General features: G+C 35.9%; 1 protein-coding gene across 1 annotated transcript; it reads right to left on the reverse strand.

The window, feature by feature from the left end:
- Positions 1-73: 73 nt before the first annotated feature.
- LOC120109153 (V-type proton ATPase subunit a3-like) lies at positions 74-25,732 on the reverse strand. Its single transcript, XM_039122901.1, has 18 exons — positions 25,318-25,732; positions 21,245-21,289; positions 18,826-18,948; positions 18,617-18,724; positions 16,270-16,380; positions 16,018-16,191; positions 15,393-15,530; positions 11,220-11,327; positions 10,908-11,015; positions 10,643-10,791; positions 8,324-8,477; positions 3,174-3,334; positions 2,885-3,091; positions 1,616-1,799; positions 1,454-1,537; positions 1,180-1,373; positions 737-796; positions 74-653 (listed from the first exon to the last, which is right to left on the reverse strand). The coding sequence occupies exons 1-18, from the start codon at positions 25,483-25,485 to the stop codon at positions 449-451; spliced, it is 2,481 nt and encodes an 826-aa protein (XP_038978829.1). The 5' UTR covers positions 25,486-25,732; the 3' UTR covers positions 74-448.
- Between the last annotated feature and the right edge of the window lie 292 nt (positions 25,733-26,024).

Genomic DNA, 26,024 nt, shown 5'->3' on the forward strand with positions numbered 1-26,024 from the left:
ACAAGTGGAGGAAAAAAGGTGATATAATAAAATCGGGCAAATTTGCCCACACAATCCCAATTATTCTATAACATAATAATATATTGTATAATATAAACAACATGATAATAATAGCTTATGGAAGGTTATGACAAAAATTTACTTGTTACCACCGACAAGTATAATAAGGCAAAGACCTAGAGCATTTATTATCACCATTTGAATTGCCTTCTAGTCCTCAATCAAGAATAAATAGCATACTAGGGCAACCCAAATGAACAACCTGTCCACACAATAAACTAATTTTGCTTGGCCATATGTTCACTTGGCCTTCCTCCTCCGAATGAAAAAGGAGAAAAGAATGGTATGGTATTTTTTTTTCCCCATTTACAACGAAGGCTAGCAATTCATTCAAGCTGCCGCAGGCCATCCACCTGCCACATGTGAATTAGAATCAAGAATACCATCCTTAGTCTTCATCCTCACCAAGCAATGCAAATGAAAATGGCGAGAACTTATATCCATCTCCCTCATAGAACTTGTTTTGAAATTCCACCCAGTGAAGCCTCAAGGCATGCAAGAATGCACTTAGCGTTTCCATCACAAGCAGAACACCAATGGTCGCAAAGATGAATACAATGATGCCAACGATGAGAATGATGATATTGTTGAACCTGATGCACAACCAGTCATTCACCTTCAGCATACAGAAAAATTCCTTATCTAACAAATAAATTGCAAAACAGAGACTACTTACCCCCAAGCAAGAAGAAGGACCTTCTCATAAAATACGCTTGACAACTCTGAATGAGCAAGACTGCAGACATTGAACCGAACAGTGTCAGTAGCTACCAGAGCATCAGGATCAGACAAGCTGGACTAATGCTTAAGATATGAAACATTCTTACACATTTAATTTCGGTTTGGCAGTTAACACAACTAAATCAATACAGAAATATGCAACAATGTGAACTTGCATAAGAAATATGGACTTCAAGGATCAGTTGCTGAACAACTGCTTTCATATCCGGACAACATGGCACATCAATCATCTTAAATAATGCCTTTAATAATAACCAAGGCCACTGCATGTTCCTTGACTCGATAAATGGACTGGTGCAGTAAGCCATTCTTTAATCTTATAATATATAAGCATAATCCATTATCAACGACTATAATTTACCAAGATGGAAGGAGTACCTGAGAGCCCATAGACGAAGATATGAAGCAGTATTGGAGACTGCTCCAAGGACAAATTCTATTGTATGTATGAGTTGGTGAACAAAAACTTCACTAAATTCGAACTCCTCATGTCCATGTGAACTGTGATCTTGCTCCAGCTCAAGAGATTCTTCAGTGTTCTGTAGCAAGGCGTATGATTGACCTTGGTGTCTCTGAAGCAATAAGCATGCACATAAATTAGCACAAGGTTATACAGAGGTCTATGAGAAAAGCAAGCAAGATAGGGACATACTTCTTGGTGTTGCTTCTTCAAGAGAATGGGCTTTGGAAGTAGCATCCAGGGAACAGAAATGAGGGCCAGCAAAAGTAACACAAGCTGGTAATGATGACAGACTGAGTGACATTCGTGTTGTATTGGTAAAGAACAATATGGTAGGGATGTAAACACACAAACCTGAAGTGTTTTCTGGCCAGGAAATAGCTGGTTTTCACCGAGATCATCTGTTGGGCTGAGGAACATGTATATCATTACATGGTACAGATCTGCTTTGGATCCAGTGCACCATTTCACAATGATGAGGAGTGACAGGTAACCAAACAGACTATTTAAGAAGATCAACTGCGGAACAAATTGGTACCTGCAACAGAAAACATATGCACAATCACCAAAATTTCCAGTTGTTAGTAACTAGAAAATACATATTTATGCATGGATGCTATTGATCATTGATAAGCACAATAATCCTTATGCAATGCATGTTAATGGATTTTGTGATCAGGATCAACCATAACTTGATATTCATGACAAAATCTACACTTGGTGGATCAGCAGGACACTTCTATAATACCCTAGATTTTTGGGAATAGGGAACTATTTGGAGCTCTACATATTATGCTCAAAAGTTTCTTGACAGGTAACTGGTAAAAATGCCTCGCAGATCCTATTAAAATATAAACTTCTCTGAGTTCTCTCTTAGTAATGGGAGTAGCAAAGACACAAACAAAAGCATGCCATCATATCCTTGATCTAGAGATGTTACTAATACTATGTAAACTGTTGACTGGTTTCAGAATACCAATAACTATAGTCAAAGTTTATCGTTGTTGGCTGGTTTCTAAACCAGAATACCAAAGCTTATATTATAACCATTATTTTAACAATAACCATAGTCTATTATACATAATGTCTAGGTATATGCCAAGAAATCATCTATCCTCCCTTCTTTGTGCATACACACAGTCAGACACATGCATGCCACATAAACAATGCAAAGTGTCTACTAGTTCAAGTCATTCTGAGAGGCATTGAAGTTACTACCAGTCACAAATGATTACATACTTCCACAAAATGCACATGCCAAGTTTGAGGTTCAATGTGTTGCCACTTTCCAACAATATTAAGATTAAGTGCAAGGTCTCCAAGAAAATAGATGGCTGATGAGGATGAAAATTTCAACATTGGCAGGAATTAAAATTGTTGGCTGTTGCATATTCAATTATCTTAAGATATACTAATCTCCAGCAAGTTCCATACTATCATTTTGGTCCGCAAGATAGCATATCAATATTAGCATAAAAATGACTAAATAAGCATAGAATGTGAGGCTCTAAATATGCTACATGATCACCAAAGTACTGTCACCACTAAGGAGCATATGTGAGCATTAAGCAACAATTGTATTAGATTCTGCATGAGATATCTATGTAAGCAAGATCAAATTACCAGATATTCAAATTATTCCTAAAGAACTTCGCGTTGAAGTAACTCAACACAATGCCAAGGTTCATTTGTGCTACCCCAAGAAGGATAGACAGCTTCATCTTCAATGAGTTGAGAAATGGCAACTCACTTCGGCTACCATGCCACTTCGGATCCACACCAAATGGATAGGTCGATCTCACCTTAATCAAGCCCTCTGAAGTAGCATCTCTATAATGGAGCAAAATTAAAAAAAGTAAAGAAGTCTTGTAATAAACAGTGAAAACTTTCAAGATGCAAACTTTTTCTCTACCTGCAGGAAGGATCACGGCATGCATAGGCAGATTTACCAAAAAGCTCAAATGGGACAGAAAAAAACTCATTATAGATTAATCCTGTGTAAATTGAAAACATTGCCATCATCATAAGCACATAGCGGCCACCAAAAGTCATTTCCGTTATGTCTCCGAGCTTCTGTTAAGACCAAAACAATTCAATGAGATTGAACTTGCAGAAGTACAAAATCATGACAAAGCAAAAGTGAACCAAAAGCAAAGGAGAATTACAAAAATGTTCTATGCTCAAGGGCATGATAAGAATTTTCACAACACATCAAAGATATGACTATAGGCCCAACATGCAAACAAGTTTCCTGAATTCATTTTCCATCTAAAAGGAATGGTGATCCATGTTCTTAGGAGCTAGATAAGCTAGAATTTTATTCATTGGAATCAATCACCTGAAACAGTACTGTGGGTTATCCCTTACAGATGGCTACTATTACATGCCTCAGCTTCCTCTAGATAGTATTTCAAGAATTGAAGTTCGACATTCTAAAGGCCACCACAGTTACATTGAGATGCAGAATCCACAGAGAACCAGTGATGTTGATATAGCTAGTTTCCTTTGTTACACGAAAATGTTGTGCTGTTCAGATTAATGTTTAGGCAAATTGCACCACAAAGCAGTGTGCACCGCACATATGCCCAGTAGTTGTGTCAGAAGACAAAGGACAATTGAAGCTCATATCATGCAATGGGGAAGGCAGGCTATTTGTGATCTGTGGTGCGTGAATGTGCCATTCACTTATCACATAATCCAGCATTCCACCTGAAGTGATATGACAGCCATTATGTGCAAGTTATTTTCAATGCATCTACAGGTCAAAATACTATCACTGACGGAAAGCTTAGTTACTTTCAAAGGAGGCACGTTGCATAGCATATCCTTTTGTTCTTTTTCATTCTTGCACTAATGCTTTTTTAATCCTCTTCTTTAATCATTTTCCTTCATTCATGTATAGAATAAAGAGGTTTATAGAAGAACAAAGACCTTCCCCCTAAGTTTATGACAGAGCATAAGGGGTTTGAGTCACGATCAACAGTGAAGGTGGATAATATTTATAGTTTGGAATATCTAATACTAGTTGTTTGTAGCCCATGATGTATTAATGCATAACTGACATCATATCAAGTTTTCTAGGCTGTTTGTTGATTCCTTTTATATGTGCTTCTCTGAGTTTCTTATGAAGCAACAATGTTGCTGTCCGATTGTGTTTTGGCTCACTCCAAGGCTTCTGTCTGATGCTGTACCCCAAAAAAAAGGCTTCTGTATGATGATTACAGATCCACATTTGCACTCACATATGCAGATGCATCATGGTGATTACACCTTATTGGTGTTGTGCTGCATAGTACGGAACCAAATGCCTATGCAGGTCCAAGTAACTTGCCTATGCAGCTCAAGCACATATGAATTCGGAGGATGCTTGCTTTTTGTCAGGTAACTCTTATCGAAAAAGGCAATTGACTTTTGAGTGCCTCTTCAAAGATGGGTAACTTAAAGACTATCTATCTGGTTTAACAAATATGTAGTTGAAATTTAGTTATCGGTCATGCATCCATGTTGCTTGTTTTCTTATTGTTCATCATTTCATAATTTGTAGATTTCTCCATCGCCTGAAGCTTGAGGAATACTTTGTAAAGAAATATTTCTATATTTTTAGGTGAGCATGTCCTGCTGTAATCAAATAAGATTCAAAATGAGTATAACAGTGTATATTCAAATTTTTAATGAATTTTTAAATCTTTCCGTTTTACTTTTATCTATTTTATGAATTGTATTTTTCCATAGTACCTTTAAAATACAACTGCAGAGGAACCCGCTTATGCAGCCACTTACAACATATGTGATATGCTATATATCAACTGCCTGTGCATCATAGCTGCCTTATAAAACCTTGATCCATAATTTGCATCATGGATGTGGCAAACAGGTATAATTAAGCAAGAGTTGACTGATCAAGCTCAGCTTGAAATTCTGAGCCTGAAACTCTAAATTAAGCTTGGTGTGCTTCCTATTCCATTGAGCTTGACAAAGCCTACTTTTGAGCCAAGCTGAATGCAAGCCATCTTTAAATAGCTTGATACCCTTAACTGAGCCAAGCTCAAATAAGCTTGAAACTCAAGGCCTTGTTTAAGCACCTTTAATTAAGGCGAAGGTCAGCTACGAGCGGATTGGGTCAGGATTTTTGAATATAAGTGCCAGACAGAAGGTTTCAACCCTTGCCCTTCTCTCATTTCACTCACCTTCTTTGCCTCTTTCGACATGCACCAGACATTTTCTAATGAAGAGATTTCTTCAGTCATTCTGTCACTTCTTTCTTGTTCTTCTACTGGATCCATCCCTATTCTTTTCCTCAGTTCAGCAAGCAGATCTTATCTAATATTCATCTCAAAATCTATCCACAAGCATAGTGACTCTAACAAATCCTTGGCATCACGGTGGCGCTGGAGGGAGGAGATAATGGCAACTCAATATTTCAAGACCTATCAACCATTCTCAGGATCAGGAGTACAGTGAGTTGATAGTTGTGCTTTCAGGTATTTATCCTTTAAGAATAGCTGATAAGCATTTGTGGAAGCATACAAAGGATAATTGCTACACTGTTTCCTCACACTGCTTAATAAACCAGGAGAGATTACTATATCCCTACTATAAAAGCATTATGGAAGACAGCAGAGCTGCAGAAGTTGAGGGTCTTCATGTGGCTGGCTCTCAGAAGTAAATTGCACATAAAAGATCTTCTGTCAAGGAAAGGGAAGCAACAACATCAGGGTTGTTTCCTTTATGAAGCTAACTATGAATCTATCAACCATATTTTCCTTCACTGCCATTTTGTGAAGGGATAAAGGGCCATCCTGCAACTCTTCTTTCTCCGTGGACATGCTGGAGAAAGAAAATTTTCCTATGGATATCAGAAAGGCATGGGATCAGATCACCCTTGCTGTGCAATGGGAGGTTTGGAGGGAAAGAAACAGTAGAGGTTTTCTCAAAAGAAAGACCTCATGGCCATCTGCCACCTCAGCAGTATTGAGAATCTTCAATTCGTGGTGCAATGTTTGCACAAGAGAGAATACTGAGTCCCAAGCTATTGTCCTCAATAGACTCAACTATCTTCATGTTTCCTAAGGTTCTGCTGTACTAGTCACTGCATTGGATCTTGGCCTCTGGCCTCTTGTATTTCAATTAATTATTTTAATAACATCTGGTGGGGCAAGCGCAATCTTTCCCCTCCATTCTTCTCAGAAAAGAGTCTCACAAATCCTTACTCTTAGAACCCTAAAGTGAATATTGAAACTCTTTACTAGTATTACTGCAAATAAAATTTATATTCAGCCCTTAAAGTCCAATAACTCTTCTAAACTAAACCAAATCTTGACTCTGTCCAAGATCTATCAATATGCAGGGTTTAGCTAAATAGGTACCAATTTCTGACCACCATTTTACAATATTTCTGAATCCTGACACTAGGGTTCATAGCAACAAAGCTCAGAACTATAATATTTATTGCAAAAAAAAAAACTTCCAGGGTGGATTATAGGTAAGAGCCATACATACACAGGGCAGCATCTGTCCATTATATCAGCTTTTAACTATAAAATTGCCTAAACCTTTCCTCAATTAAAGTAAAACACCAACTTGATTTTTCCATCAAGAAAAATGTATCCAAAATCATAAAGAATCACTGTTCACTACCTTAACAGGTTTAACTCAAATTCTAATGAAAAATCCTTGGTAAAATGTGAAAACCAACAAATCTTCTCTCATCTATATTGGGTTTCTTACAGGATTAAGCATGAACCATAAAGTTGAAATGCTCTATAGTCAGCTTCCTACCTAACATTGACACTCTAATTTGGGAAACAATTCTTGGTTAAGGCATCTTGCAAAGCAAGAGGCTAGCGTGGAATGCTAAAAGGTATTTTTGTAGGTAAAGAGAATTGCCTTCTTGTTTCCATTGTTTAAGCACATGCAACTGAGGAACAACCCTTCAAGGTTCCTCTATACTCATCAGAGTCAAAATCTAAATGGAAAGAAGGGAATGTCTGATACAAAAAACTGCATGAATTTCTTAAGCACTAATTTTAGGATAAAGAGCCAAAAAGATTTTACTTCCTCAGTAAGTCCTAAACACCAATCTGACACTATTAAATAATAATAGAGAAAAAATATGTTGGTTACATGATGTAGCCCTCATTATTCCCTTAGTTTAAAGAAACACAGTCCAGTAATTGGCTTATATCCCTCAACAAATCCTTCATTGTTCTTTCTCATAATCTCTAGGATTTGATGACAAAGACCCTCCAACAAATTTAACTGCACCTCTAAGCTTAATGCTTTCTATGTAAGTTTGCACACCTCGTATGCATTTATATGTCTTTGCCAACTTCTAATTCATTATATATAGGCTTAAACATCCTTTTTGTGGCAGAATCTTCAGGTGGAGCAACCAAGCAAAATTTTCAAAGATTTGTAAGTCTTCTTCATAAGGCAGAAAATTTTTGTTCATCTTCATAATGTTTTTCCTGGATGCAGAATAATTCGAGATTCTGTTTCAAGGATGAGACCAAGCTTCATTAGACTCATTTCAGTAATGCAATTTATTCTTCACATTGGCCTAATATATTAGCCTAAGACAACATCTACCATATGCAATATGGCAGCATCGCATGTAGAATAAAAATGGATGGTTTTAGATAATCTAGCAAGACTTTGTAGCAACAATATAACAGACTTAATAATTTTACATTATTGTTTTATTCATGAGTGTATTTATCACAACAATAATCCAAATTCATAGTCGTAAATATTCGGGTTGCTTTTGTCTCCATGTTATTGAGGTGTTTTTTTCTTGGCATCTCCTTAGATATGATATGCAACTCATTTAGAAATTTGTCTATAATGATCATGACATATTTAACCAGTCAGAAAGTATAATCATATGCAGCATTGAATATAGAAAACTTCTATGTTATTTAGAGTAGCAACTTCAAGAAGAAACGAAATTTACAAGAAAAAGTTAAACGATACAAACTTCATTGCTACCAAGAACGATCAGCATTCACGGCTATAAAGAATTGAAGCATATACAGTGAAAGACAGAGGCCCTCAAGAGCTGACCTGGGAAGATAGTTTCTTTTCTCGGAATATGAAATACAAAGTTGCCAGTAACAAGCAAATACCATGACCCCAATCACCAAACATGACTGCAAATAAGAAAGGAAATGTAATGATAGTGTAAACACCAGGATTTGCTTCCTGATATTTGGCAACCCTGCAATAAGCATAAGCCACAATATTAGGTAGATTCTCCTGGAAATTGACAAAACAAGTCCCCATCTTCAAGGCGATTAACATTCCAATGTATCAGATATTTAAAAAAAACAAATTAAAGGTGAGACACATGATTGTTTTAGTATTGTATATTAGCATGTCAATTTATTGATGGCCTATGCATACATTTACATAATCTAAATAAACAAAAAGATGCAGTAGATAATCACAGTTTAGAATTGCCATCCTTGACAGAAATAGATGATTCACACGAAATGAATGCTTCACGAAACAATGTTGTCATCCAGCAGCCACTAAATGTTTGTTTTATATGTGTGTGGATGTACGTTTTAGACTTTTAGCCAAAATGATTCACAGAAGACTGTTCCCTTTTCACAATGAACAGATAATTCAGTAACAAAAACTTCTCCAAGAAATAACCTCTAAAAATCATGTTGAAAAAGTAAATTATAGCAGGCATGTTATAAAAATAGGCAAGATCGACCAAAAAAACCTAAATAACAAAATTTCTAGATCACATTTCCAATTACATGCCAATAATAGGAATTTTAGCTTTACTGCATAATGCAATTTGGAGCTTCACAAAATATGATTAAGCTTTTAAAACAAAAGGAGTAAATTACAGATTATGGGTGAAGAATAACAAGAAGGCAAGACGTGGTGGCATTGTTACGAACAAAGCTTGGGGATGTTCCCTACAAAGAGCTTTTTTGACCACTATATACAGAATATTAATCATGACAATTATGCAAATGTTATCTTTACAGACCTTTTAGCAACATAAAGTGACATGAGAGGCACAGATACAGAAAAAGAGAAGTTCTAAAATGACGCCAATAGGGAAATACAATGTTCATTGTTCCCCAAAATGCATTGGCAATGCAAGGAATCTAGTAAGAGAGGTTTTGAGATGACTAAACAAGGATAAAAAAATTGAGCTTGATTTCTTACAAAGTAAGAACATTTTTAGAAGCAGCTTAGATTAGCCTCAGTGGCGACAAACTATATGAGCCCTAGCCTAAACCAATAGGTATTGCAATATTAGTGGTGGTTTGCTATTCACAAGGGGAAGAGCCTCTATCGTCGCTTACCATGGCTTCAAAAACCACCGAAATGGGACGATACAACCAGTACCACTATTCCAATGCGAGACCAACACCAGTATGTATACCAATATGTACCAGACGTGCCAGTCTATAGCAATCCATATCGGTGCATACCGGTCCATATCGATACATACTAACAATACTGTGCCGGTCCGTACCAATGGTTTTTCAATTTTTTAGAATTTATAAGTTTCGGTATGTACTGTCTATACTTGTATCACACTCATACCATTCCGTTCCAACAGAAAAACTAAATGGGGTTCAGTAAAGGTATTTAAAACCTTGTTGCTTACAAATGTAAAACAATTAGCAATACACTACAACCAATTCTTGAGCTCAATTTGCTATATTCGACACACTTTTGCAGCGTATACATGACCCTCTTCATTATTATATGAATATAACCATGCTTTGTAGCGTATACACTTTTGCAGCATATCCATGATTTTGCTTTGTATAGTCTCTTTCTTAACCATCATAACCATGTCTATGCTAAACAATTTACTCATATAATGGTATCCTAAAACCATTACTTGGTTCAGCAAGAGAACAAAGTATAAAAATTTATTATTCAGGAAATTATTTTCTGGCAGTATCTCCAGATGTCACATTTATAACTCACGAAGCTATTATGTTAAAAGTTGAATCATCATTTTTTTCCATTCTTTAGATCAGAAAGTTTGATTTTGACTAATATCAAGTTGACATCAATGTAGCAGAAATGTTTACTGCAATGTTCTCTTCAGCATTTATTGCAATATATTATCTATATACTAGTATTTACTCTCTTCTGAATTATCTCCTCTTTTGTATAGGGGCCAAAATATTAAAAAACAGATTAATATTAAGTACACAAACAGCAAAACTAGAGCCAATTTAAATTTTGCAGCTTAATTTAAGTTTCTAAATGGATTACCTTTTTTATACTGTCAAGCACTCTAATACCTTCACATAGCACATGTGTATTATAAGAATAGCTCAGTTTTCATGCATGACCATGTAAAAGATAAAAATTTCCTGTTAAGCCCATTCAACTTACCCATAAGCATCAACAATTTCCTGGAAAGCTAAAGTAAATTTGTTTGTCTGGAAATATGTCGGTGGAGATTCTTTCGTATGGAGAATCTGAAAAATAGAGCCAACTTGGGAGTTGCTATCATAGGTAGCCCGCTTCAATGCATCTTGAACCTGGAAAGGTGAGCTCAATAGAGTGCTTATGGGCCATTGATACAGAACACTACAATAACAGAAAATTTGTACCAAGCAAGACCTCACAACATTAAAAAATAGTTAAAAAGAGATACCTGATTAGTTGCAAAAACAGGGCTCCAGCCCTCGGCAACCACACATTTCTTTGTCACATCAAGGCTGAGCATGTTTAGAGTGTGGTATATAGATTTCTCTCTCCTTACCTGGAAAATTTAAGCTTTGGTGAAATTCAAGAAATCATAGAACATGTCTATGCTGACATGCTACTGACCAAATGTTTTTGAGTAGCAACAGAAAAATGTAAAAATAAATGAATAAAAGCCCATGATAACTTCAAAGGAAACAGGATATATGATTTCTAAGTGATTTTAACACAAAAACACAAATAAAAAAAGAATCAAACTTACCATTTGATTCCACTGCTCAAACTGATAGCCTATATTTTTAAGCATATTATCACGTTGAATTAATCCGATATCTATTGTGGTCTTCAGCTCTGAGATTTTCCCTGACACCTAAAAATCCAGTAGCTCCAAACTTCAGATAAAACTATACATGGTTCTAACAGCTAGAAATTGAGAACAAAAAAACGAGTCCCATCACACGTCAATCATTAAACAAAAGTATAAAACTCACTTGTCATATAATTAGATAATACTATCCAGATAATTTTAACTAATACTAAAAAGATATCTACTATCCACATGAGGATAGAAAGTAGAAGTAACAAGACAAGTTTGCTAATTAAAGAGAGAAAAATAAAATAGAAGCAAGCTGAAGTATCTAACAGACCTAAAGATGAAAATAGGGCAACAAGCAATATCTTTAACTCAGCAATTATTGTTCACCATTGAAATGCCTAAGAAGATGCAAGAGTGCATAAACATCATCATGGAACATAATGCTTTTTGATACTGTCAAACAAAAATAATCATGTATGAAGTTCAAAACCATGCAAAAAGTTGTACAGATCCATAGAGCACTGATATTACCCTGCCATACTGCATAGTTTACATGCCTAGCAGCCTTAGCATTCAACTAAGAATCCTATAAAAATGGACAGATAGCATTCTTTTTCGACTTATTGCAGACCGAGGGGCAAAATTTTCAGCAGTATCAATGGAAAAATTGCTATCATATTTACCAGTGTGGAGGACTTGCTTTTGAGCTTGAGTGGGCGAACATAGACTCTAGTAAAATTGCAAATCATAGAATTATTGTATATCTAACAGTACCATTTTGTGCTTCCATTCATCAATTTCCAAGGCAAACAAAGAAACAATGCTTCTCAATCGACGCTTAGTTACTTCAACAAACAGATCTTGGATTAACTTCTAAAAATTTGAAGAATATTTTTGTACCTCTATACAATCTGAGTCCATATTAATATCTAAGATCAACAGATTATTCATCAGCCCCAGAAACGTAATATTAAATTTGAAACTTGAGGAGCCAAGTTGGAAAGAAGCGTTCAAAACCCTCAGGCCATAAACCCAGACAAGGCAACATGTTTTGGCCATGCATCAACTTCTATGGCAAATAACAAAACAAGATCTCTAACGGATGCTTAGTTACTTTGACAGACAGAAACTGATTAACTTCTGAAATTTAAAGAATACTTTTTGAACTTTATAAAATCTGAATCCATATTAAGATCAAAATACATGGGTTCTTAGTCAACTCCAAAAATATAGTATTAACTTTGAAAATTTAAGAGCGATCTGGAAAGCAAATTTTCTAAAACATTAGCTTGCTTCATGGTCGGTACAGCATGATGGCGACCGAACCGGGCAGTTTGGTCCAGCAAAACACATGACATGCAATTATCAAACCTGAGGAGGAGCTTTGGTCAAAAAACTTTGAATTTTACAACACATTTCAAACACTAAGCACTTGTTTGGTTTGCGGGAAAAGGATGAAAAGTGTGGTCAACGGAAAAACAAAGAAATACCTCTTGTTTGGTTGGAGTTTTCAAAGGAGAGAGATGAAAAAGCAACATTCCCATGGGAATAAGATTTCTATGTTTCATGGGAAAGAAAAACCCATGAAAGATATAGAAAAACTACTTTCCCGCTTTTTAGAAATTTGGGGTCTCTTTTTTTTCCAAAAGTACCCTTAAGCCATCAAAATCCATGGGTAACGTCTTTCTCTTTATTAAGAGTATAATAGGTATTTCATACAACTTTCTCAGAAAAGTAGATGCTCAGCCAAACATAAGCCACTCTGAGATGTGCCACTTTCTCACGATCAACTAAACATGCTAAAATCATTTTCCCAGGCATCATATTCTCATAAATCAACTAAGAATTTTTTTTTTCGCGAAACAAACGAGTCCTAAGATATTCAAAAAGAACAAAAGCCAAAACTATAAATCTTTTAAGTATCTAAAAAATTATGACTAAGACACCACCATACAAGCAAGAATGCAAATGGGTCAAGTTGGCCCACTACGGCAACAGGCCAACTACAAAGTGAGTCAATTTTCTGCTAGAAGAATGACAACCTGGTTATATTTCTTAAAGCCAGAAGAACTAATTCAGGTATAGTCTGGGTCCATCTCATTCCCAACCAACCCAAAACTGATCCGGAGTCATGGTTGGAGAATATTTGAGCTGGTAAATACACCCCCTTCAATAGGTAGTCATCATAATAGGTGCATCAGCAACACTGCCTTAAAAGAATTGGAGCAGATATAAACATGGAAACATAACACTAGCAACAAATCTAAAAGGCTGATGATTCTCATATATGGAAAACATGAAATGACCATGATTTCATGCTACACATTGTCCTTTTGAAAAAGAATCTAACTCAGTAACTTTCACATCCACTGGACAATTGAATATCATACTTGAACCCTTCGAAAAACCAATCAATGCTCACAAAATTTAACGATCCTCCAACAATATGATGATAAATGAACGAAAGGCAGCAGTGGACTGTATCCTACAGAGATTATTTCCCTTAGATGGTCGGGCCTTCCACAGTGCCTCCAGAAACCTTCACAATGGTCTCAAGATTGCAATCTCAAGCCCTAAGACCAGAACACCTGGAACAGAGGTTGTAGTAGCAAAGCACAACTTCAATACAAACAAGTAGGTGCAGATGTAATGGTCCACACACCCCATGATCAAGGCAACATCCAATAGGTGCACCCCAAAAAGCAAATCTAAGATAAATGGTTGAACATTCATTGTGGTGCACAGGGAAAAGAATCCCTTTGGTGGAGTTGCACGGAATATACCTCATCATAATATTTGGGCAGGGGAAATCCCTTTTGTATTCTTACATCTATGAGTAACTATTCTTAAGCCATCTCTTTTATTTTTGGTCACCGGAGGATGCAGAGTGCTAGGTTAGCCATAAGGTTTGAGTCATAGTTCGTAGCTAGTCCAAGTTAAGCTTAGGGACAAGCTTCTGTGCACTGGTAGCAAACTGAGAAGGAACATTGTTTAATGGATGTAATAATATCTTAAATAAGAATGCATCTAGAGTGACAAACTTTCAAGGTTTCAAGGACATTTAAAAATTCTGCAAGTTATTTAAAATAGAATAAGTTTTGCTTTTTCTATTATTCTTCTCTCTTTTCTTTTATTTTTTCTTTCCTTTTTCTCTCTAAATGCCCCATAACAATGCACACCATCTAACATGGTTGCAACAATATCATGTATAATAAACCAAGCATATCATAATTTTCCAAAATCAGATGCAGTCGTTGCTCCGAACTTAAGTTCATCATCGCCAGTCACGCCACAAACATAAGAAAATGATAATACAGCAAGCGAACAACTAAAATGCAACACAAAGGGGAAACGTGAATAATATCTCAACCAAATTCCAGGCTCAAAAAATTGGTTGTGGGTCAAGCAAGATTCCAATGTGGACCCTGGTTTGCCAAATTGAACCAATAAGAAATCCGATACTTAACTATGTTGTGAAAGAACTCTGAAAAGGTGAGTGCCTTGCAGTATGAATCATATCATGGCCTTAAAGTTGGCAAAATCATTTGTCGTACCGACCATACTGTACCATACCGGTAGACGGTACGAGGGGCATACCGAGTGTTAGTATGTCGAATTGGCCCAGTACCGGGGTAACAGAATGGTACCAGTATAGGGTCCGGTACTGAGACAGTAAACCTTACTTGGCAACAAGCAGTCAGATAGAAGAAAGTACGGACACCAAAAACAAACTTGCCAAATAAGTTGATCATCAAAATATCATTAAAAAGTTGCACACATACAGGTAAACCAGACTTTAGGAAAGGAAAACAATGAAGTGCAGATAAAACTCAAATCCAGTATTATTTCAGGATAATTGAAGGGCAAAATTGGTTATGGTACATAAACCATTCACATCAGTAAATGTTTTTACGGAAAAAATATATTTTTTATGGTACTTAGAAAACACGTCTACGATACTGAACTTTCTATTAGAGAAGAAAAATTCTATAAAATTAGAATGTTGTCGGGTCCAAGATTAACATCACAGAAACACAGACGTAAATGTTGACGTGTTTTAACTGATAATTACAACTGCCACAAGGATTAAACTAGAATAGTGAAAAAGGGTGCACAAACCTCATCAATCATCTGCATTTGTTTGCCCACATCCTCTGTCAATGGATAACGATTGGCACCAAAAGCTTCACAAATCTTTAGAATCTTGGTCTTTGCTCTTTCCCCAGAGTAGAAGACTACAAAGACATTTTTGGCAACCTGTAGATAAACATAAACAACAGGATAAGCGGATAGGCATGTATGGAAGAAACCATGCATTAGTTCACAGCTTCACATTTACCAATCAACAATGAGCATGCACAGACACAAATTCATGGCTACTATTTGAATCAAAAAATTAGTCATCAATGAGTATTTATGTTTAAAACATAATCAGAACTCTACCTAAGACCAAATAAAGAACAAGCATGTATAAACCAGAACAGGTAAAAACACTCTTGGCACTATTAGTTTCTTCTTGGTGCCAAGTACACTCTATTGACAACATGATAGCAAGATGCCTACAACTTCTTACACAGACACATGCAACTCAGAACGAGGCATGCATGTGAGTGGATTCAAATACTGGAAACATAAAATCATAAGCATAATGGGACGTAAATAATGTTTAATTAGAAGACAATGTGCAGGCTAGGTGCTTAGTTTCATGACTTCTAGCACAGTTTTGCATGTAAAAAGAGTAAACCTTTTCTCCTGAAACTGGGTCAGTGACTGGATCATCAACTGCAACTTGTTTGAGGTACATGTTTCCTCTGGTAGCACGGAATAAAATTCTTTCAAAAGCCATCGACTTTTCTTTGGGTACAAGGCCACTGACAAACCCAAGCTTTACTTGCTTTGATGGATCTGCCAAAATTTCCTGAAGAAGAATATGTTAGAATTATTATTCGGAAAAAAATGAAAAAAGAAAGTGCGTGGAGTATGTCTGTAATTATACTTGCTCCAACAACAAAGGACTGTCAAGAGAACCATCAAAAACTTGATGTGCTTCAATCTCTCTCTGTTGGGCTATAGCACTACTTTGAACTGAGTAGAAAAATTCACCAGCCTGAAATAAGACAGAAAATGCATCCATAGTTTAAAGACGAGAAACTTTAAGTTACAATATCTAAAATTTCCCTGAAGCATCTTCACAATGTAGAATTTTTTAAGAATAAGATCTTAAGGCCATGAAAACAGGATTCCGTGCCACATAACAGAAACCCTCTTATCTTCAGAAACTTCACAATGTACAGATCAAATTCCAGAAAGATAAAACCCTGGATTGAGCATCATTACTTTATCACTTAATCATACATAAATAATATGAGATTCTTCACTAACAAGTTACAAAGACTACTGCAGATCTGTAATGATCAACTGATCTATGTCCAGAAAATCAAAATAATTTTACATCTTCCAAATATTTAAATAAAGCACATAGATCTCATGCAATTTCTCAATTCTACAAATCAAAGAGCTAAAACATCAGGCTTATAAACCAAACGATCATGTTTCAATAAGAAAGAGAAAAACTCTTGGAACCATGAGATTAAATTCACTTTAGCATTTATTCAAAAGGTACATGAATGCCAATATCAAATAGCTTCTTCCACTTCAGAGACATCAATTTCTCAAAATTAAGTGCGAAGGAATTGAATAATTGCTCAAGGTTGATCTGTTTCTCCCATGTTGGATTTCAAATTCTGCATCCCACAATAACAAGGAATTAGAATCTCTAAAGGCACACAACAAAACCCAAAGTCACTGAATAGTTTGCGGCCTTGTCAACCATAACTACATCCCATACTGTGTTCAGATGCATTTTGAAATTCTTTGACCTTTTATATTTGTCGCAGAAAGGAAACAACTCTAGCTGACAAATCATCAACTTCTTCAAGGAGTGAGACTTCAAACCCCAGTAATATTAGAATTGAACATAAGTGGGGTCCATAACTGCAAATGTCAACTTACAAGTGCAAGGATGTAGGCTTTGCCAAATGATCCAGAAAAGAGAATAGTAATAGACCAAATCTTTAGCATATGTTCAGTATATGCTTAATAATAAATCAAGGACAAATAATAACAATAATTAAACCTGGCGCAAGATGTATCGGCATCATAAAGGACATTATACACAAACTTAACCTTTCTCCTGAATTTGATCATTTATCATTTAAAAATAGAATAATATTGCAATGAGATTAAAGAAAAGGGGTTGAAAAGGATCTATACAATATTTACTTAGTAGTACACTGAGTTAAAATTATAACTAAACAGATCAGGAGGATGTAGTCTGCAGACTCGGTGATGCAATCCTGTCAAGGATTAAAAAACACATGATCTATCTCCACATGCATGCAAGTACATAAACACACATCTAAACATCTATAAATACAGATAGACATAGATTGGCATGTTCGTGTAGATATACATATGCATCAAATATGTATAATTTATATTCATGGATTCAAAAACTGCTACAACAGGAGAGTATTGTCAATACCATGCCATTTCAAACCAAAACCAGCATCCATGCAGGTGCCAGGATATCGAAACAATCCGTACCGATATGTCCTGGACATACCACTGCATACCGACAGAACACCATTCTAGTGGGTATCGATAATTTTTTAGTTTCCGTAGCATACCGGTACCACATCGTTCAGATGTAGAGACAGTAAAAGGTTCAGTATCGGCATTTTAAACCTTGTTTATATTTATAGATGGTAACAAGCACAAGTTGTGACCAATTTACCATGATAAATTAGTCTCATTTAAAGAATGTGTTCAGGTAAGGCTGAACTAGTTTCAATTGATACAAGCTGAAACATATGGTGGCCCATTTAGGTTTAGAATTACAAATAACTGAAGTATTCTGGACTTATGTTCTGTTTTGAGCAAAATAGTGGAAAACACATTGTTTAACAACCATATGAGAACTAAAATTATTATGTATTCTCAGGCTTAAATGTAAAATAGAATGATGAATCAATTAAAAGATAAAATCATGGAAATAATATTGATTTAGATATAATAGAAAAGACATTTTTTTCCTTCTCTTTTACTTTTTGTGCAAATGATGAGCCACATAAAGACTAGCAATGAAATAGAATTACAAGAAAAATATGCAAGTCAAGATAAGCTACTGTTAGCGCCATAAGATGTCCCAAGGTAGCAAATCTAGTATCTTGACTTGAATAAGCATTAAACTCAACACATATTACCATATTGCCACATTATAATGAATGTTCGAGCTTTGTTTGTGTGCATTATAATATTCTACGAGTGAAAGAAATGTATACCTTCTGAAGGACAAGTTTATATTCCAATAGCTCATTATAAGTGCGTTGCAACTTTTCACTATTTGTATTAACTTCGATCAGCTCGGCTTCAAGCTCTCCAAGTTTTATCTATGTCAACACATCAAAGCTTAAAGTAAGCCTTAAGTCTTGGACATTACATATATAGGCATGGTGGTATGTCAATTAGCTAGCAAAAAAGAAAAAAATACCTCCAAGTCATCAAGATCGATATGAGTCTGTGTCAAAGACATTGCTGAAGGTGATATACCTGCCTTTGTCATTTGCTCCCTAAAAAATCTTAACTTACGTGCCATTTCTCCACATCTTTTTATCTGCAATCAGTTTAAATTTAGTATTACAAAGTACACAATATTAACTAAGCCATACTATTACAGATATAACTATCAATTTCAACATGCAGAAGAAAAACCTTTACGCAATGAAATGAATTACGTGTCTAAATTGTAGAATGACCAAACACAAAATGCTTATGGGAAATAATAACACTAACAGGAAATTATGATAGCCAATCGTCAACCAGGAAAGAATGGAGCAGGGAAAACCATAAGCTACTGACTGGTAATGTAACTATAGAGAAAAAATCAACTTCTTTTTTGTAGATTGATAAGTAGCCTACAAGATAGATTCATGTCCAGGGATGATACCATTGCTATAATTATTACCAGAAAATTCTAAGTTGTGAAACTAGGGATGTGTCAAATTTGAAGAATGTCCAGACTTAAAAGACTTTCACAGGCAGGCAGCACATTTAACATAAAAAGTTGTTTTGTCTATAGGAAATACAAAAAGCACTACCTGAGCACAATTTATCTTCTAAAGAAAACGAAAAATTCCTCTACTATTATAACAAAATCCAGCTGATGGGCCCCATGCATCACCACCTCCTACCTTTCATCACCATCCTTATGTATTTCATCCTCCCAGGTTTTCTCCCTGAGTCTGCACACCTCATTCACCTTTAACATATACGCCGCTTTATAATAGAGAAATACATGCCACCAAGTTCACTCTTGGCACTCTTGGATGAATAAACAAGAGAAAGAAACAAATGAAGATAAAAAGGGAGTATATTTACAAAACATCCAATAAATACTCTCTTCCCTTCTTCTTTTTTTTTTGGGGGGGGGGGGGGGGGGGGGGGGCGGTTACAACGGCGGTTCACACCCTAAATACTCTTTTCCCTTTGGTAAACCGCATGCGTCACACATGCAAAATACAGGGCAACCAAAGAACATCTTTTCTCATACTCTTGGAGAAAACTATCCATCTCTTCTTTTAATTCCCACTCCATCCATTTGTCTCTAATTCTCCATGGTCCACTAACTTCACTATCGATTTTGTAAGGAAGTCAAACATGCCCAATTGACAAGCCTATGTAAGCTCAAAAAAGGAAGAGAGATCCCAAAAATAATATGCAACTATGTTGTATGAAAGAAATTTCTGAAAAAAAATATACTAAAGAATAAAGTATCCCTTGAGAGGAATGAATCACCAACACAATCCAAAAGGCACAAAATTAATCACTATGAAACTTGTACATTATGGTTATGGTTAAGAACAAGTGGATTGTTTGCTCTCATGACCCCAGAGCTCTAGATGATCAAGTCCTTTCTAGAACGGAAGGCCAGCAGATAGGCCCATCATTTACTCAAATCTCAGATCTAAGTATATAAAGATAGATACAAAACCAACATACAATTAGAGTGACTTGTTTAAGCAGAGGTGCATCTGGAGTATCATATGATCTTTGCATCATTTACGACAAAAAAAAGAAACCTAATTCCAGCCATGATTAACAGATCAATTCTCAATAGATCACATCCCATGCATTAACAACAATGATCTAATCAAATAATTGCAAAATAGAATGAACCCAAAAGAGGACAAAATCCTCAAATAACAACAATGGAAGTTGTGATAAATTAAGTAACAATAGACTCTGCTAACAATGGATGTTAAATTAATGAAAATAACTGCTGAATTATTTTAAAAACCTAACAAGGCCTGTTTGCTATGATTTTCTTTTACTTCTTTACTTTCATTTCTTTTGAATTAGAAGATCTATAAACAAAATACAGAACACAAGGTATATTTGTTATTTTTATGATCTAAAAGCCAAAAAAATTACAGTAATACCAAGGTCTCAAGCCATAGCCGGAGGCTCAGGAATATAAAGCAAATAACATGCAACAGTGATACACAACTAATTGGGTGTACAACTACTTTGACACGGGTCATGAAGCTGACATTTTTTCTCTGGGAGAAAAAAAGAAAAGAAAACTGCAATCTAGGTTATTTCATTTTATTTTGCAAACGTTAGGGCAAATTGAAAAGGACTTCACAGTATCAAAACACATATTATAGAGCTAAGATCAAAATGATATATAGCAAATTAGAAATGAGATAACCGAAGTCTGCAAGGACTTCAGCATCATGCATAAGTAGTAATTGGAAAGCACATCTAAGCCAACCATGGTTGACAATTGTATAAACTGGCATAAATTTCCAGATGACCAGCATCTTCAAGAAGATTCACATGGAAGTATATTCTGAAAGACACAATACTGATGTAGATTAAGTAAATGCAAAGAAAGAAAACAAAAGTACCTGGTTAGCATATGTCCGCTGGAAAGGACTCTTATCTGCATTAAGCTGTAATAATTGCCATATTAGATCAAAAGTAAAACATTCTGCATATGATTAGCAAATCAAACTCAAAAACTATTCAAGCATTCCATGCTATGTCATGTCAGTTATAGAGTTTAAATCACAAAATTTAAATCCTGTGCTGACTTCAGGGTTTTGTTGGTAAAACCAAAACAAGAACCATGTTGACTATGCTTCAAAACTTAAGATTAGCATAATATGTCACTTACTTTAAAACGATAAAGAAAAATTAATAATAATCTAAAAAGAACCACTAGAATCATATAGATAATCACATGAAGCGCATAACTCACATTTCATATTAAGCTAAAAATTTATCATATTGCTCGAAGGCTTAAACTTTTCAGATTTTCTATGTGTCCAACTCAGATCAGCATTTTTTAATCCATTTCAAGCATTATATCTCAATCTAACATGGAGTAGGATTTTTGCCATACTAAACCTGAGAAACAAGCTTCTTTAATCATCAATAATACCCTTGCCATGGGAATAAGTGAAACAAATCTCTGATACAACAGAAATTACAGAAAATCTGTTTACCACTACACTAATTGCTCAAATAGTTGAACAAATGGTTCAAGGAATGGAAAGCATGCAAATGAGAACTATAGAAAGAAGAAAAAACTTTATGAAGATAAGTTGGCATTTTGGAGGAATCCATTTCTCAAATTCTTAACCACATTACAGCAAAAAGAAATACAAAAATTAATATTATATAAACAGAAATATGTTCATAAAAAACACTGTTGAAGGCCTTACAGCTATTATTGATTCTTTATAAGCTCAACCAAGACAGAAGTAGCAATGATGACAAAAGATGGCATCAACCAGAACTAATGTTCTTAATTCGATCTTCTGGACGTCATAAGTTTAGTACAATATTGTACAAAAGCACAACTGTATCATGGTTTTCTCATTAAATGCTTGATAGCAATCAAAAACAATCCCATTATGGAATGGACAAATGAGTTATGATAATCATCAAGATGACAATCTCTTCGGGGAAATATGGTGAGATAAATGGAGAAAGAACCTTAAATTGGCTTTATGCTGCTCAAGTAGCAACCTAGAACAAGGTAACAATGTTCATTTAGAGAAAAGGATAAAGCCCAAGTCCAGGGTCGGATCACCTTCCTATCACCAATAAGAAGGGAAGCCACCAAGTATAACTATACTACAGCAAGGACAACACTCTGTTGTTTTTTCTACTCTATAGTGTGATGTCAGAAACAGTTGATGTAAGGTTACAAGATTGTCATGCGAGTTCTCAAAGACTCAATTGGTTATACTATTATCCACAGACAACGCCTTTATAAATGGAGAATTAGACTTGTTGGCCTGGTGAAATTGATCTCAACAAGATACAGCAAGAGTAGATGTGTTGCTCTATCAATGATGAAAACTCAAAATTACAAATGAAGCACTGCAGGATACGGGTTGTAGGGAAAAATCAGTAAGATGAAGTTTTAGAATGTTTAAAAGGTCAGCAACAGATTAAAATGATGAATGTTGTTATAGCAAATAATTTTAACGATCAACATGCACCAGCAAGGTTTAACAGGGGAAAAATCCTTCCATAGTTGTGAGTCACCCCTATCCTATTAAAGGAAATATAATACATTTCTATAGTGTGTCTCTTTATAACCAGTAAGAAGAAAAAATTATCAGCCTTTAGGCCCTTCACCAATTATAAGGAAGCACTTATCATAAAATATGAAAAAACTTTTTTGGTGTGAACATCAATATTACGTTAGCATCATTAGCTTATTAGGAGAACTTTTATACAAGAGGTAGCTTATCGAATCAGAATTATTTTAGGTTGTAGGCATTGCCGCAAATTTTGATACAAGGGGAGCAGGGTTGTTCACTCTAAAGAGAAAAACTGGTGTGAATAGCTCTTCAGAGGATTTGCCAAGACAAAAATAGGAATGATGTTGTTGCAGGTGCTTGAGGGCAAAAAGGATATTTTTAGTTTATCATTTTGCAGGCTTCTAGTTGGTGATGGGATCAATTAGTTAATACCCTGAAAACAAACACAAAGTAGCAAAACAGATGGTCAAGGGGAATGTGACTAGAAAATAGAGATATTAAATTAAGAATATGGAAGAAAAATTCATAGACCAATCTATATCATGATGCCCTCATCTAAGAGAATATGGAGCTTTTACCATACAAATTAAATGCTAGAGTTTTACTAATCATCATAATAACCATAATTAGGAGGGCAAGATAGATGCAGAGGAACATGGAATCAAGTTTCGATAGTTCTCAAATAGCAAACTTAGATAAAAATACAAATAAGAAAACAAAAGACTATAAGCCCTAATCATCTTTACGAAGCAAGAAAAGTAAATAAGAATATGTGCATATGAGAGATTTATATAGAATAATGCCAACAACAACAACATGAAAGTTGTAAAGTAGAAAATAGTACTGTCACTAGTAGGATAATTGAACATCAATGCAGCTCTAACCCTTCTTATAGGTACAATTCAACCTGATTTATGACCATGATTTCTGCATCCTGGTTAATTTTTCCCACTATCTTTTGCAGTATATTGGCTTTTTTTAACTCAGGTTCCTATTCAACCCTCTTAAGTAAGTTAGCTGCCTAGGATGTGACACTATTGAAAGGAAACAACCACACAAAAAAGAAACAACACCAAGCTAATGTCAATCCACCAGATATTCTCTAATAGACTGCATGCCATCAGAGGATTGGCATCGGGTTCAGAGCTGGTTTTGAAAGTTCTCAAGACTTCATGGTCATGAATCAAACCATAAATTCAGATGATACAACCACAAGGTTGATGAACAACCACATGATCTTATAGGTGCAAATTGGGATCTCCAAAAGATGATCCACTAAAACAGACCACAAGGTATAAATTGAAGACTAATATCCAAAAGAACCTGCAGATGGATTCCTTGAAAGTAATTGTTCTGTTGCCAAAAGGGATAAAAGAAAAAGAATAAAAAGAAAAAACAAAGATGGAAGCAGATTAGCAAATGTTTTGAGGTTGCACCTTGATGGGTAGCGTTCCTGTTGAAATTATCCACACTCCATAAGATGCATACTTACAAGTCATAACAAACTAAAGTTTCCCATTCTGATTATATCATCAATCATAAACAATTTCTTAATAGCAATCACAGGTAAACATTCTATGATACCAATGTAAACCCTTTGATCAGTTAGTATCAGTGGTATTGATGATCACATGGGTTCAGGAAAAACCAAAAAGGAGTTCCGGCGATCTTCATGTGCAACAGTTTTAAGCAATCAGGAGCCTAAAAACTGACAATAATGAACACCTCATAACCCTAAACCCTTACCCCGTTCCCAGAAAAGTTTGACATGTCATCCTTGTCAAACCGATTATCCAATAAAATCAGATAGAGTGTCCTGCACAACCATCTGAGTGAAATCTGACATCCATCATTGAAAATATAAGCTCTTATAATCAAAGGAAGAATTACTTAAAATTAAAATTCACAAAAGGCTATTTGATGCTAGCCATTCTATATCCTGTTCCTTTTTTTAATAACTTGGATTGGGCCTTTGGACGATTCTTTTCCTTGAAGAAAAAAAGGCAACTTGAGCTGGGGAAAGGAAAATAAAGTCCAACTATTATATCACCTACACGATGTACATGCTCCATGGCATGGTTATCAAAATTGAAACTGCCAAGATAATTGCGAAAGCATTTAAACTTTATTTTTTATTATTAAAAAGTTTTCAAATAAGAAATGATTACGAACCATAAAAAAGATGCATTAAATCAGAAAGAGGAGATGTCACATGTTCTTATCAATCAGAAAATGGAAGCAGCACATAGAAATCCAACCACGCAAACGAGATATTATTTTTACAAAAGAAAAAAAAAATCTTGCCATCAGATCCACGCTAGGGTTTCATCACGGCAATAATTGCAGCAACAATTTAAGTTCACAAAGTTCAACGAGACATAGAGATGAAATCAAGAATTGAGGAGAATAGGAAGGAATCGTACGTCTTTGAATTGGAGAAGGCCGAGGTCGCCGAGGTAGGAGACGGTGAGGTGAGCGGACTCGATGGGGATGATGATCTGTACCAGCTGCATCGGCTCCGAGCGCAACAGATCCATCGGGGGGCAGCACCCATGCCCCCGCCCGCCGCCACGGCTGTGGTAATCCCCCATCCCCTCTTCTCTTTCTCCTCCTCCTCTTGCTCTCTCTCGATCAAATCTCCTTCTCTCTCTCTCTCTCTCTCTCTCTCTCTCTCTCTCTCTCTCCCCGCCTCTGGAACCCCCTTTCAGGCAAACCTCGATGGGTATATATTTCCTGAGGATGAGAAGCCAAACCCTCGCACCGGCTCGATCCCCGCCTGGATCGATCGGTCGGTCGGGATCGCGGGATCGTCTCCGGGCTTCCTTCCTCGCCAAAGAAGGGAAAACGGGATTCCCAAATATCATATGCACGCCCCTGTGACAACCCACGGTCTAACAAATAATCGTTACTACAATCCGCCTTCATCACGTGAGTGGTGGTCCCACGTACCACGGTCGGTGTGAGTGAAGTTATATACGTCGCGCCGTGTGTCGTTGCATTCTTTCCCCCGATTAATGCATCTTATTATCTTGATAATTTTGGGTAGTTTGATAAAGCTACACCTTTAAAAAAAACTGCACTTCTTTCTGGATCCCTCCAGGGCGGACGACTCGTGGACGGAAGAGAGACA

This window comes from Phoenix dactylifera, unplaced genomic scaffold, assembly GCF_009389715.1.
Source record: "Phoenix dactylifera cultivar Barhee BC4 unplaced genomic scaffold, palm_55x_up_171113_PBpolish2nd_filt_p 001864F, whole genome shotgun sequence".
NCBI lineage: Eukaryota > Viridiplantae > Streptophyta > Magnoliopsida > Arecales > Arecaceae > Phoenix > Phoenix dactylifera.

Bases quoted from the DNA above. Each gene is read 5' to 3' on its own strand.
- LOC120109153 (XM_039122901.1), bottom strand. From the start codon at position 25,485: ATGGGGGATTACCACAGCCGTGGCGGCGGGCGGGGGCATGGGTGCTGC. The intron at 18,725-18,825 runs GTATTTTTTTCT...GTGTTGACATAG, and splicing joins TCGATCTTGATGACTTGGAG to ATAAAACTTGGAGAGCTTGA. The intron at 1,538-1,615 runs GTTTGTGTGTTT...CATCATTACCAG, and splicing joins CTGGCCAGAAAACACTTCAG to CTTGTGTTACTTTTGCTGGC.